Below are 14,622 nucleotides of genomic sequence, written 5' to 3'. Positions count from 1 at the left end.
TGTTGGTGTGACGTTAACCTTGATGACCCAGAAAGGGACCTTTTTGTGACAATGAAAACCACTTGGTTACTTTGTGCAATATAAGCAATTAAATTAATTAAAAATATAAAATGCATAAACACATTTTACCAAGCAAATGCTCATGTAATGTAATAGCAAATATTTGAAAGTATGATGGGTAATGACTTAAATGAAAACAAACAGGAAGTTTTCCAAAAAAAACCATAGGTACATATTTTTACTAGTTATTAACCAATCATGTTGAGTATACACCATGTTCCATGCTAATATGCATTGAGGGTTTTAGTTACATAAAAATAAAATATTTGGGTTTGATATGTTGATATGTTGTTTCTTGCATGATGGAATAGCGGTTAGGATGTCTACCTCACAGTCGTGAGTGTCTGGGTTTGAATCTCAGCTCGGCCCACCTGTTTAGAGATTGGATGTTCTCCTGATGCTTTGCGTGAGTTTTCTCCAGGAACTCCCGCTTGTTACCACTTTTCTAAAACATGCATGTTAAGTGAAGACTGCAAATTGCCCAATGGTGTGAATGCAAGTGTAAATATCGCTTTGATCCACAGTGATTTGAGAGCGGCAGCCTGCAGCTCCAGCAGCTCTAGCCCACTATGGGCTTTTCTCATCCTTTTCAACTTTTTTGCCTTGTTTGTTTGTATTTCTGAGCCTCGGTGTGCTTCTTCTCTGGGCATAGATGCACAGTTTGTCCTGGCTTGGAGCCATGGCTCCTGTTTGCAGTCGGGCCCAGCTGTTAGCGATCCTTGCTAACACTATGACTGTTCCTGGAGGGTGGCCTGACATTGCACTGTGGGCTGAGGAGGAAGTGATAGGCCTGTCACGATAATTATTATATCGACCCACCGTTCGATAAATAAAATGGACACAATAGTTGTTCCGGACTCGATAAATTGTCAATGTTATGGTGAGCCGGCGTGCGCATCACATAGTGAGCCGGCAGAGTTGGAAGGCTGTGTCATTAGCCTCTTGTGGGCTCATGGAACCCCGGCAGACCAGTACACTCTTGTGGTTGTTGGCTCCCTCCAATACTCCACAATCTTGATCCATATGGAGGACGTAGATTCACACAGCAGTCACTTAAGGGAAAGTTCACTGTTTATTGTGTTCGCTATAGCCCATGAGCTAACAAACTTGCTTGCGAGGTAACAAGCTAGCTTGATAAGGAGCTAGCAAGTTAAGGAGCTAAAAGCTTGTTCCACTGTGGCGACGTCGTTTCAAACATCAGTGCTTCGCTCTGAGTTGTTGTCTGTATTAGTCCCCAAATTACAGACGTGGGAAAGTTGACTGTTTATTATGTTCTCTAGCTCGTAAACTAATGAGCTAGCAAGCTAAGGAGCTAAACAGCTCGCTCCACCGCTGCGATGTCATTTAAAACGTCAGGGTCTCTCTCTGATTTGTTGTGAGTGTTAGTCCCCATTTAACATAAACACGGGAACATTCCTCAGTGGAACATCTTATTTAGCCAGTAGTTGAATACAGTGAACGTCAATGTATATTTGATTGACAGGTAAAGGGCTCAACTTCAGTGGACCAACCACACAGTAGCCCGGTTTACATGCAGACTTTTTTGCCATTCCGATTGAAATCATTCGGATTAAAGATCTGGTCAACTGTTTACATGTGACGTGATCTTTTCCAGTCGGGTGTATACTGTACATGATGTGCACTACATTTAATTGGAACAGCCGTGTGATATGCGTACTTCGTCGTGAACGTCACGTCATTTATTAAGATGGAGGTCGGTCATCTATTCAGTACAGTAGTTGGAATTGTATTTATATGTTTATTATTTTTAAATGCTTGATAAAAACTACTTATAAGTAGTTAAAAACAAGATCGCCATCACATTCAAGCTCGTACAACTTGTAAACGATGACGTCTGCGCATTTACGTCGAGATGAAGCATGGCGAACATTTACAACGGTTTGGCAAAAGCAATATTCCACCCCTGTAAAACCGAATGAAATTCCATTCGTATTCGGCCTGTTTATTCCGATTGAGGTGTTTAAATGGAGCATTTTCATTTGGTTTCGGCTTCTAAACCAATTTTAATCGGAATAGAAGGATCCATATAAACCAGGCTAGTCTTTGCAGCTCTTTAGTCTTTATTTCAGAGCCAGGGGGATCCATAGCATAGAGTAAAGAAGGAAAGAGAAAATTATAATCATAACAACAATAATATTAATAACAACAATACTGATTAAAAAGCCAAAAAAAGAAATAAAAAAATAATTAAATAATAATAAGGGTGGGATGTATTTTTCATGATTTCAGAGGCATTGAAATAATATAATTTATCATGATAGTTTGGGGGAAAATAAGTAATCTTAGAAAAAATGTTATCATGACAGGCCTATGTCTGGTTGGGACAGAGCGTTGAACAGGGAGGAGTTGTGTCAGCCAGTTAGTTAGCAGTGCTGACACCAGACTCAGTCGTTTGTGAGACACTGCGTGCACCTCTCTTCCCTGTGTGATGTGTGCAGGTTCATGTATGTTGGGTTGATATGCTTGAGCACATACAATGGGTAACCTACGTTTATGTGTCCTTCTTCCTTGTTATTTCTTTTTCTTTCATGTCACCACTCTTCCTTTAAGCACTATCACTGCTGATTAATGCTAATTTCCCCATTGTTGGACTGATAATAATTGAAAAAACAGTTGTTTGTCTATATGTATGTCGATATGTATGTATGTATATCATATCTACTGTATATGATTGACTAGGGACCAGTCCAAGGTGTACCCTACCCACAGGCGTCGAAGTGGGGAGGGGGGATCAGAATGGTGTACCACAGCCCCAGGCTTTGGGGGACACCTGAGCTTTGATAAAGTTTTTAAGATTTTTCCCCTTTAATTAAATATGTCAATTATAAAAAAGAGAGCTATTGAGAAAATGCATTTTTATTAGAATGTTCGATAATAAGGTTGCTTTAATCAAATTAAGACTGTCTGAGACGACCTAAAACCAACTTGCAAAGATGTAAAATGGTTCATTGCACCTGGGAGGACTCGTGAATGGTAAAGTCACATGTGAGAAGTGTATTTTGGTTCTGAACTTTGCAGAATGCAGAAGCACTGTAACATTTGGCTATATTTCACATGAAAAGACAATGTACCAGCCAGTTAGTTAGCAGTGCTACTTAGCGGGGCTACTTTCAACGCTTTCAATTTCACAAAGGGAGGGAATACTTCCGATATGCAGAAACAGCTTTTGTATTAACAGATCATAGAATGATAAGGACATCAATGATATCATAGTATTGTATAATTTCATCCCCTAACCCAATGAGAATTGACAAGAGAATCAATTAGAAACAGGATCAATAAGCCGTATCAATAATGTCATTGGAATTGCTAAATTCTTATCAATTGAGAATTGTTTTTTGGTCGAAATACCATGGAAAACGTTTCGTTGTGGTCTCAATAATTGTTGATGATCAAAAATTAATATTATATAATCCATTCATCCATTTTCCTCACAAGGGTCGCGGGCGTGCTGGAGCCTATCCCAGCTTTCTTCGGACAGGAGGCGGGGTACACCCTGAACTGGTTGCCAACCAATCACAGGGCACACATAAACAAACAACCATTCGCACTCACATTCACACCTACGGGCAATTTAGAGACTTCAATTAACCTACCATGCATGTTTTTGGGATGTGGGAAGAAACCGGAGGGCCCGGAGAAAACCCACACAGGCACGGGGAGAACATGCAAACTCCACACAGGCGGGGCCGGAGATTGAACCCCGGTCCTCAGAACTGTGAGGCAGACGCTCTAACCAGTCGTCCACCGTTCTGCCAATATTATATAATATTATATATCATATCTATATTGAATATTCAAGAAAATTAACAAATATATCATATACCAAATAATTTGGAACACCATGTATTGCTTAAACAGAACATACCTTCTCATCCAACCCACCCCCCAATCCCCCATCCATCCCGGATTTACAACCACAGCAGGGCCAGAGGGAATTCATCGAGAAGAATGAATGTTGAAACGAACTAGCAAGTGTTCTACCAAGGCTTGGAAAAAAACTGAAAAAATAATGGTGCAAATGAATAGAAATAACAACCCTGGAATATGTCAAGGGTGAGGAATGCTTGCCAAATGCAGCTGCACTGTTTCAACTGCCTTTCTCTTTGCCTCATTGTTGGAAAGGATTGTCCCTGACACTTAACTGTTCTACTCAGAGGCAGTATTTACTGGGTTTGTTAATGAAGCTGAAGAGCAGCCGACCAATTTTTCATTTTGGGTGTCATAATCTGAGATGGTCAAACAGCATACATAATCTCTCTTGTTACTAGATCTTAATGTACTCACGGCATCGCTCGCCCTCATCATCCCCAAGTGGACAGTCTGTTCTGAAGTCGCATAGTTTGTCCAGTTTGATCATGGGTCCCGCGTGACAGTGGTACCGGCCCTCAAGGGTGATGATAGGGCCCGCTGAGGAAGCTGAAAGACAAATGGAAGAAAAACACTCATTAATAATAATTATTATATTGGTGACTATTCGTGTTGATGATAATGAACTAAAGTTTTGCCACAGTGCAGTGCAAAAGAATGTATCTTTGGTGAAGTATGTGTCTAGCACGTCTGCCTTACAGTCAAAGGTTCTTTGGTCAAATAAGCTCTCTCATCATACTCTTACTTCCTACAATATTCTATTAATATGTGTTTGTTAAATTGAAGACAACATTTTCCATGTGTTTGACTGGTAAGGAGTTTATGGTAACTGTGTCTCAGAACCAATGGGTATGACTTGTGGGGTTCCCCTGGTGTCAATCCTAGGACCTCTATTTTCAATCTGTCCATGCTTTCATTAGGCCAGCTAATACACAGCTATAAAGTGACCAACCACAACTTTGCAGATGACATTCAAATCTACGTGTCACTGACAGCAGGTGAACATGGGCCTGTAGATTCATTCTGTCGCTGCGTCGAATAGATAAGTGTGTGGATGCAAAAATGTTCTCCAACTAAGCAGCCAAAATGGAAATCATTGTTCGTGGCCCACAGAAAAAAAGATAAAGTGTTATCGTGGAGATAATTTCTCTAAAATGTAATAATCAAGTTAGAAAGCTAGGGGTAATGTTGGACTCAGACCTGAATTTCTTCCGACAATATTCTATTAATATGTATGTTTGTTAAATTGAAGACAAAATTTGCCATGTGTTTGACTGGTAAAGAGTTTATGGTAACTGTGTCTCAGAACCAATGGGTATGACTTGTGGGGTTCCCCTGGTGTCAATCCTAGGAGACCTATTTTCAATCTGTCCATGCTTTCATTAGGCTAGCTAATACACAGCTATAAAGTGTCCAACCAGAACTTTGCAGATTACATTCAAATCTACGTGTCACTGATAGCAGGTGAACATGGGCCTGTAGATTCATTCTGTCGCTGCGTCAAACAGATAAGTGTGTGGATGCAAAAATGTTCTCCAACTAAGCAGCCAAAATGGAAATCATTGTCCGTGGCCCACAGAAACAAAGATAAAAGTGTTATCATGTGGAGATACTTTCTCTAAAATTTAATAATCAAGTTAGAAAGCTAGGGGTAATGCTGGACTCAGACCTGAATTTATTAGCCACATTAAATCAATCAACTTTTCAACATCTAAAGATATTGCCACAATCAAAGGAATCGTGACTAAACCTGACTGAGAGAGACAAATCCAAGCAAGTTAGACTACTGAAACGTCCTTCTCACTGGGCTCTCTTATCAAGCTAAAAGACAGCTGCAGTACAGTACAGAATGATTGAGTCTCAACTAGAAGCAGGAAATACGTCCATATAAACTCAGTTTATAAGTGCTCAGGTCTCTCAACAGGCTTCCTGCCACTTGTAAAATAGACTTGAAAACAGCTCTGCTTGAGTACAAGTCTTTTCATGGTCTAGAGCCAAAGTACATCTCTGACATGTTAGAGCCATCAGAACCTTCTCAGGCTCTGAGAACCCCAGGGAGTGGTCTCCTGCTGGTGCCCAGAGTCTGGACTAAACACAGTGAGGTTGCGTTTCAGTTTTATACTGCAAAAATATGGAACAGTCTGCCAGAAAATGTTAGAGAGGCCTCAACCCTGGCTATTTAGCTGTGTAATGTATAGGACAGCAGAATGTATTTCATCTGCATGGCTCACTTTTAACTTAATTAATTAATGATTTTTTTTTTTTGTTATGGAATGGTTTTATCTGCCTTCTCACAATTTTATGTAGCTGTAAAGCACTTTGAATAGCACTGTGTACAAATTGTGCTCGACAAATGAACTTGCCTTGCATTGCCTTATCTGACTCTTTCTTAAACTCTGCTTGGATAGCCTCAAGCTCACCCTGACCCTGAAAAGAATAAATGTAGAAATATAGGCTACCCACTGCATGTCCTCAAGCAGATCAGCTCAACATACAGCGGCAAAAATAAGTATTTAACAATTTTCCTCACTAAATATATTTGCTATTGACATGAAAATGTCACCAGATGTTGGGAACAACCCAAGTAATCCATACATACAAAGAAAGTATAACAAATAACCTCAGAAATTAAGTTATGTGTAATAATGTGAAATGACACAGGGAAAAAGTATGGAACATCCCAACTGGTATTTATTTAATACTTTGTACAAAAGCCTTTGTTTGCAATGACAGGTTTATGACACCTCCTGTATGGAGAAACACGTCGCATGCATTGATCTGGTGTGATTTTGTCCTTGTGACAACAGTACCTGGTAATTCCAGGTCTTTTTTCCAGGTAGTCCTTGGCTCTTGGACAATTCTTCTGATTATTCTTTGCATTCCTCTGTCAGAAATCTTGCGAAGATCACCTGATCGAGGCAAATTTATGGTGGTACGCTTGGACTTCCACTTACGTATTATGGCCTGAACCGTGTTCACTGGAACATTCAGAAGCTTAGATATGGGCCTGTAACAAATGCCTGTCGTTATGTTTTGCAACAATTAGTTTGCGATGGTCTTGAGACAGCTCTCTGCTCTTACTCATCATGAGATGTGTCTTGACTCACACCTTGGCAATGATACCTTTTTGTAGGCCATCAATTAGGACTGAACAAGCTGATATTCATTTCCACTGGCAAGGGGCTGGATTGCTGTTTGATTATCGATAGAATTATGTGTTAGTTTTACTTTTAGTAGACCGCAATGTTAGATTTTCGTACCTTGAACACGATTGAGGCAGGCAGGTCAAGCTTCCGGGTGACGCCTTTGTTGGTGAGGGTATGTGGGCTGGCTGTTGGTGGAAGCTAATTAATTTTGGTGCGAAACTAGGTATCTTTTGTCTCAGCTTTGATGCTCCGGATGCTGGTAATTCACTTAGCGTCGGCGTTCAAAGGTAGATGTCTGTATCTTGCTTTTGATGATCCGGGCTTGTGATTCACTTACCGTCTGTATGCGAAGTTGAATCTCGCCGGCGACTGGGGTATTGGGTGTCATCTTTTCATGGCGTGTCCGCTACAACTATTTCCCTTTGTCATTTCACATTATTACACACAACTTAATTTCTGATCTTTTTTGCTGTACTTTCATTGTATGCATGGATTAATTGGGTTGTTCCCAACATCTGGTGAAAATTTCATGTCAATAGAACCTTTGGAAATATGTTTACTGAGAAAAATGGTGGTGTTGTATACTTATTTCAGCCGCTGTACATGGACCTGCACAGAGTGCAGAGGCAAGAGAAGTTCTCGCAGTGCCTCACAAACGATCGAGTCCGATGTCAGCGCTGCCATCCAAAACCCCATAAACAGCAGCAGGCTTGCATCCCAGAAGACCCTATGGTTAGCGCTAGCTCGTCCATGGGATGGATCTAAAGATCTTGGTGATAATAGATGCAAGGACAGCTTGAACTTGTCTCCTTGCTCGACTGTGTCCCAGCATGACATCCCCATCTCTTCCTCCTAAGCTCACGGGGCAATGTTCGAGTCACGCTGCGGGAGCCTTCGCAGAGTTAGCACAGAGTCCTAACAGCCGATTCGACTGCAAACTATATATATGTATATATATATATATATACATATATATACACACATACATTCTATGCATTTTCTTTTCTTTGTCAGATTTACAATTCATGTCAAACACAAAACACCAATCAGCTGCTCAGGTAAACATAACTTAGAAAAAGGGGAAAATCTACAGTTACACTGCAGAGCTACATCAGTCAGTGACAGGGGCTAATTTATGTCCTGGCTGCAAAGCATGTGACATCCTAAGGCTACCGTAAGATAAATAAATTGCCCAGGTCTGCATTAGCATCTGACTTTGAGTGCAGTATTCATCACTATAACAACAACCACAACACAAAAACTATGACCCAAATACTCTTGCAGGTAGCAATATTTAAGCTCTTTCTCTTTTGCCCCCAAAACACACACACACACACACACACACAAATATGCACACACATTGGTTTGATATCATGATTTTGAACAACGCAGTAGTACCGCAGTAACATTTACATATCTATGCAAATCAGAGTGATGATATTGCTGATATTCCCAGACTGTGGACACCACGATCCCAATCCTCAGAAGCTGATTACAGTAAAGAAACAAAACAAAAAAAGTGAAAAAGGGTTCTGCTTATGATTATCTTGATTCATAAGAACTGATTTTTATCACTGAGTCACGTGTTGGCTTGCTGAAGAATGGCTTTGATCTGTTATGCACATTTGTTTTCTATGCAAGCCAAAGAGAGAGCTGAAAGTCAAATAATGTTTGCTTCTAGTTTGCTGAGGGGTAATCCTGTGCCAGTTGTTACTTCTGAGCTGATTAGACGGGCAGTGAAATCGCTCAAGGGGAGAGGCTATGTTTTGATGGTTGGTTGTTTTATTAACTAGGATTTTTAAAAAACAACTTACAAATGTGTCAGAGAGCTGGTGGAGGGGCCAACAAGGAAGTCGTTCTAGTAGGTCAGGTGCTGACAAGCTTATGTAAATAAAAACTTATTTTCTACATTTGTGAACAGTGGGGGGGTTGTGAAAGAGTAGTTAGTACTTATTGCTATCTCACAGCACGATGGTCAATCTCTGACTTTTTTTTTCCAATGATTGAAGTTGCACTTTGTTGATACTGTATGACAAAAAAGCAAAGTTACCTTTACAGTGTAGCCTCGCCAAAGGTTTGCACTTGATTGAATGCAGCAAAAGTTCTAGAATTAAGTTTTTCTGGTAAAATTTCGGATATTTTGCATTTACCACTTTGAATGTAGGCCCAGTTACCAAAGTTGAAGGTAGTGTAAAAAGTTAATCCATGGAAATGTTTCCTGCAAAAAAAAATCTGACCAAACACCTCACAGTAAAAACTAATAACTACATCCCCTTTTACTCATGTGCAATATAATGAACAAGATCTGTGCAATATTGTCTGATCAAAAATCTTTGCAATACCCAGATGTAAACAATTGCACTACTATTATACCATTGTAACAGACATGCTCTCACCAGATGGCACCGTGACCCCCAACCTCGGACTGGGACTGCATTCTCTGTCTCCCCTCCCCCGCCGAGACAGAAGGCCATGGGGATGCCTGGTTTATCTCACACAAACGCTAAATGAATTACCAGCCAGTCCAAAGGAGCTCATCATAGCGGAGACTAGGAATCCTGACTCCTCACCCGGACTTTAAATCAAATAGCAGCCACCCCAGAAACTTGGACTCCCAGTCATCAGGAGACCCCCTGAGTGTGCAGAGCTCAAGATACCGACCCAAAAAGCTTATAATTCTGCTGGTCCCGCATTCCAAGATAAAAGTTCAAAAGGGCCATTTGTTCCTTTTGTCTGGGACAATGGATGGAGCACAAGCGACACCCACAGGCGGTGGAGAGCTAATGCAACTGCAGAGGAACTAATCACAATCTTCACCGGATTTGAATGCTGTATGATCTTGTAAGAACTTTGCATGAACGCTCCCAGTGTTCACCATCACAACAGCGCTACTAGTGATTGTATTTCTGCAAATTTGAATGTCTGATGTCAAATCGGTTTTTCAACTGAACCGGACCTGTAGTCATTTAGATCCGAGATTGCAGGTTTCTTGGGGACTGGAATGATGGTGGAGCGTTTGAAACAGGATGGTACTTCGCACAGTTCCAGAGATTTATTGAAGATTTGAGTGAAGACTGGTGCGAGCTGGTCCACGCAAACTTTGAGGACAGGATGGGGACACATGGTCTGGGCCTGTCGCTTTGATAACCTTTTGTTGTTTGAAGATGCGTCTCACATCCTGTTGGTGGATGGTAAACGCAGAAGTCAGAGGTGGGATTGTGGTCGGGGGTGCGGCCGGATGGGTGTGGGTTGTGAAAGTGTCCTTTTCAAATCTGCAGTAGAAGGTATTCAAGTCGTTGGCTAGTGTGCTATTGTTCTCAGCTTGGGGGGATCGTCGCTTGTAATTAGTCAGCGATTGGAATGCATGCCAGACTGATTTAGAGTCGTTAGTGCTAAACTGTTTTTCCAACTTTGCTGTATAGTTCCTCTTTGCAATGTTAATTTCTTTACTCAGCAGGTTTCTAGCGTGATTATACACGGCCCTGTCCCCGCTCTGATATGCGTCCTCCTTAGCTTGGCTAAGCTGCTTAAGTTTGGCAGTGAACCACGGCTTGTTGTTGTTGAAAGTGCGAAATGACTTTGTTGGTACACACACATCTTTACAGAAACTGATATAGGATGTGACAGTGTCCGTATATTCATCCAGGCTGCCAGCTGAATTTTCAAAGACACTCCAGTCTGTGCAGTCTAAACAGCTTTGAAGTTCCATCTTTGCTTCATTGGTCTACTTTTTCACTGTTTTCACTGTAGGCTTCGCGCATTTAAGTTCTTGCCTGTAAGTCGGTATTAAGTGAATTAAACAGTGATCAGATGAGCTCAGGGCTGCACGAGGTATAGCACGGTATGTGTTTTTTAGCGTAGTATAGCAGTGGTCTAAAATTTTAGTTTCCCTGGTAGGACAGTCGTTGTGCTGCTTGTATTTAGGGAGTTTGTGGTTGAGTTTAGCTTAGTCCCGAGAATAATGAGGGGTGAGTCTGGGTGTTTTTATTCAATTTCGTTGACTTGTTCAGCGAGTGTTAGCAGTGCGGCGTTCGTGTTAGCTTGAGGCGGGATGTACGCTCCAGCGAGGATGAATGATGCAAACTCTCGCGGCGAGTAGAATGGCTTACAGTTCAAAAACAGCGACTCCAAATGCGGGCTGCAGTGTGTGCTGAGCTCCGTGACATCCGTACACCATTTTTTGTTGATATAAAAGCATATCCCGCCGCCTTTTGTGTTCCCCGATAACTTCGTGATACTATCTGCTCGGTGAAGATGAAAACCTGGAAGCATGACGGCGCCATCGGGTACAGCCTCACAAGGCAAAGTCTCCGTAAAGCAAATAACGGTGGAACGTCCAAAGTCTTTACTGGTCTTTATCAGAAGATGAAGCTCGTCCATTTTGTTGGGTAGGGAGCGTACATTCGCGATTCCATGCGCCGGAAACCGCCGACGCCGCTCCGGTGAGTAACTCGGGGGAAAAACTGAGCGGATTTGCGAAAGTTGGTGAAAGAAAGTCTGGAGTAGCCTCCTTGATGGTTAGCAAGTCTCCCCTTGTGTAAGTGAGTTGTGTAATGTCTCCAAAGACGAACGAAAAACACAAAAACAAAAACAATACTAGAGAGCGCGTAATCGAGGCGACCACACTGGTCGGCGCCATCTTGGTGAGTCTGGATGCAGTCTAGCGATATGCATTCATTAGAGGACTCTGCATCTTTTTGCACAATTGTTTTTTGTCAATGTCTTTATGTCCCCAAAGTGTTCTGTAAATTGACTGTCTGTTGTACTAGAGCGGCTCCAACTACCGGAGACAAATTCCTTGTGTGTTTTGGACATACTTGGCAAATAAAGATGATTCTGATTCAAGACGTGCATTATGCATCCATTAGGCTTCTTCTCAGTTTAATGCAAACACTGATAATTCACCACTAGAAGAAAAAAAGCTGTCCTCAAAGCTGAGGGGGAGGCATGTAAATCCATCTATTTCTATTAGCTCAGTGACAGTTGGATAAACACCCAAAAGTGGCTATGTCACTAAGCTTTGAGCTTTCTGAGTTGGTAAATTTGGCTAGACCTGGCTGCTAGAATCGTGACCTATCACAGTTCTTAAATCACAGTTTTCAGATTGGGAAACAAGCAGGTTAATCAGGGATGAATTGTCTGTTGGAGTTAGAGGGTGTTGTTAGCCATGTGCTCATGGGATTGGTTTGGCATTGTGAGGTGAATGATGTTTGAGATGACTTGGAGAGGTGAACTGAGGACACCAAAGCTTCTGGTCGGGTACAGCTAGATGTACAACAAAAAGACTCTGTTCAAATTGTAGGAAAATAGGATTCTTTTTTTTTTTTATTAAATCAGATCCTTATGCTCGACTGTATTGTCATTTGCAAGTAACCACATTATACTCTACATAGGCCTACTGACCTGTCTGCGTGAGTTGCTATGGTGACAATGCAGACATCAGTACTTAGAATGGCAAAGCCATCAACGAAAGAGAAAAGTATGTCCAGTGAAAAAATATCAAAATGTTACAACTGTAAAAAAGATGACAATGAAGTCTTAACTTGTATTTACTGTAAAATATATTGTAATGTAATAACCTTGGCTACAGCATACGCCTCGTGCAGCTTGTCAGCTTTCTCCTCCTTGCGCACAGGAACGCATGCACGAATGCATGCTCAAACTTGCTCTGCATGACTGAGCACAGTCTTCGATTATATGAATGCGCAACCAAATTCAACTATTTCATATACATTGTTGAATATGACACATTTCTGGCCAAGGCTATACACACATTTTTGTTATGAAGTTGCAGTGGTAAACTCATTCATGACGTGCGTGGTGTGGCCACAATTGGAGTGAAAGAAACAGTCGTGTTTTGAGATGCACTCAAATCTATTTTCAACATGAAATGAGAGGTACTAAGTCACAAATTGTGTCATCAAAGTTGTTGTTAATCAGGGTGTGTAATGTAAGGCTGTGCCTCTGCTCTCCGTTTCCACAACATCAGTGTACAAGAAAGCAAATGCTGCTCTAATATCAGATTTAAGAGACCAGAGCATCCACACTGAAGACAAATATGCATAAATCAGATCTAAATCGGATTTTTAAACCATCTCCTTACGTGGTTTGAGGCATGAAGGCATTTTAAAAAGAAACGTCATTATGTGGGAAATTCATTCAGGGCTAAGGTACATTATTTTCATAAGATGAATAAGAGTAACTGAGTGACTGACTTGTTATTCGAGAATACTATTAATATGAAACCCAAGTAAATTCTTCCAGCAACAGGTTCTAATAATTCACAATAATTCCTATGGAGACAGGGCACATTTTAGCTGTGTGTAACTATAGTAAATCAATCTTAAAGTTTCAGTATCTTAAACACTTAAAGCAATGTGTTATTGAGAGATTCAATTTCAGTGAGATTGAAAGACGTGGTGAAAACAAAGAAAACAAATTCACAAGACAATAACAGCAGCATTGATGTTCAGAAGAACTCCAGCATCAAAACTGAAACTCTACATATACAAATATATTAAAGTTTGGGTAGAATCAATCCAGGATCTTTTTAGTGTCATCTTGTGGCTTTGCAAGGTTTAATAGAAACTATGTTAAATGTGCCATTATGTTTTCCGAGCTCAAATCATGGCATTATTGTGCGAGTTTCTGTTACAGAAAATAATTGAAAAAGATAGTCAAGGTAAAGGTCTGACAATTGGATTTTCGCTTCTGAGTAAATGTCAGGGGGAAGTAAAAGGTTACCATTACTAATTGATACTTGAATTTGAGGGGCTTTAAAATATACATACTGGAGTTGAATGTTGCGATTTTACTTTTTATTTTAGACTAGAGTCAACCAGATTTCATAGAATGGTAATTCAATTAAATCCATGGAAAGTTCTATTTCCTGTATCTATTTGATGCATTAGTATTTCAGGACTCAAGACTGAAAATGTAGGGTCACGGTTTGAATCCTGCTGATATATATATATATATATATATATATATATATATAGAAGAGATGGATGAAGTGGCTGGGGAGAGGGAAGTTTGGGCTTCCCTGGTAAAGCTACTGCCCCCGCGACCCGACTTTGGATAAGCGTAAGAAAATGGATGGAGGTGACACTTCTGCAGGAAATTATGTATATAGTCCATGTCAAGAAGGAGCTACTAGTGTTTTGTGGCCACTGATAATAGAAGAAAAGCTTTGCAGACTCAGTGAGTCTAAATTCAAAATTGTAATCTCCTGTATGTTGTTATGAAGTACAGCCTTGTTTTATGGGGGGAGAAAATAAGTCCTAGCAGGAGAGGACTGAAGACAAGATATGAGATTCATGGAGATTTACAGTATCTGGGATGCAAAAGATGGATTCTGCAAAGTTTCCTGCTGGACAGCTGACAGGTCAAGAGGTGTTTGGTCATGAATTCAATTAACTGCAAAGAGCTGTGCTCGATTGGGCCCAGCTCTGTCCAATCACGATTACTATCTGTCATGCTCCTAGCGGGAGAGCCTACAGCACACAGGGGACCAGGCAAGGAGCAA

General features: G+C 40.9%; 1 protein-coding gene across 1 annotated transcript in view; it reads right to left on the bottom strand.

The window, feature by feature from the left end:
• alk (ALK receptor tyrosine kinase) overlaps positions 1-14,622 on the bottom strand; it is a 362,245-nt gene that overhangs the window by 101,498 nt on the left and 246,125 nt on the right. Inside the window, exon 6 of the mRNA XM_061697428.1 lies at positions 4,369-4,500. Coding sequence (XP_061553412.1) covers positions 4,369-4,500 — 132 coding nt within the window. The remainder of the gene's footprint in view (positions 1-4,368; positions 4,501-14,622) is intronic.

This window comes from Phycodurus eques, chromosome 14 (assembly GCF_024500275.1).
Source record: "Phycodurus eques isolate BA_2022a chromosome 14, UOR_Pequ_1.1, whole genome shotgun sequence".
Classification (NCBI taxonomy): Eukaryota; Metazoa; Chordata; class Actinopteri; order Syngnathiformes; family Syngnathidae; genus Phycodurus; species Phycodurus eques.
Note: the sequence above shows the minus strand (reverse complement) of the source record. Positions and strands in the feature narration are given on the sequence as shown.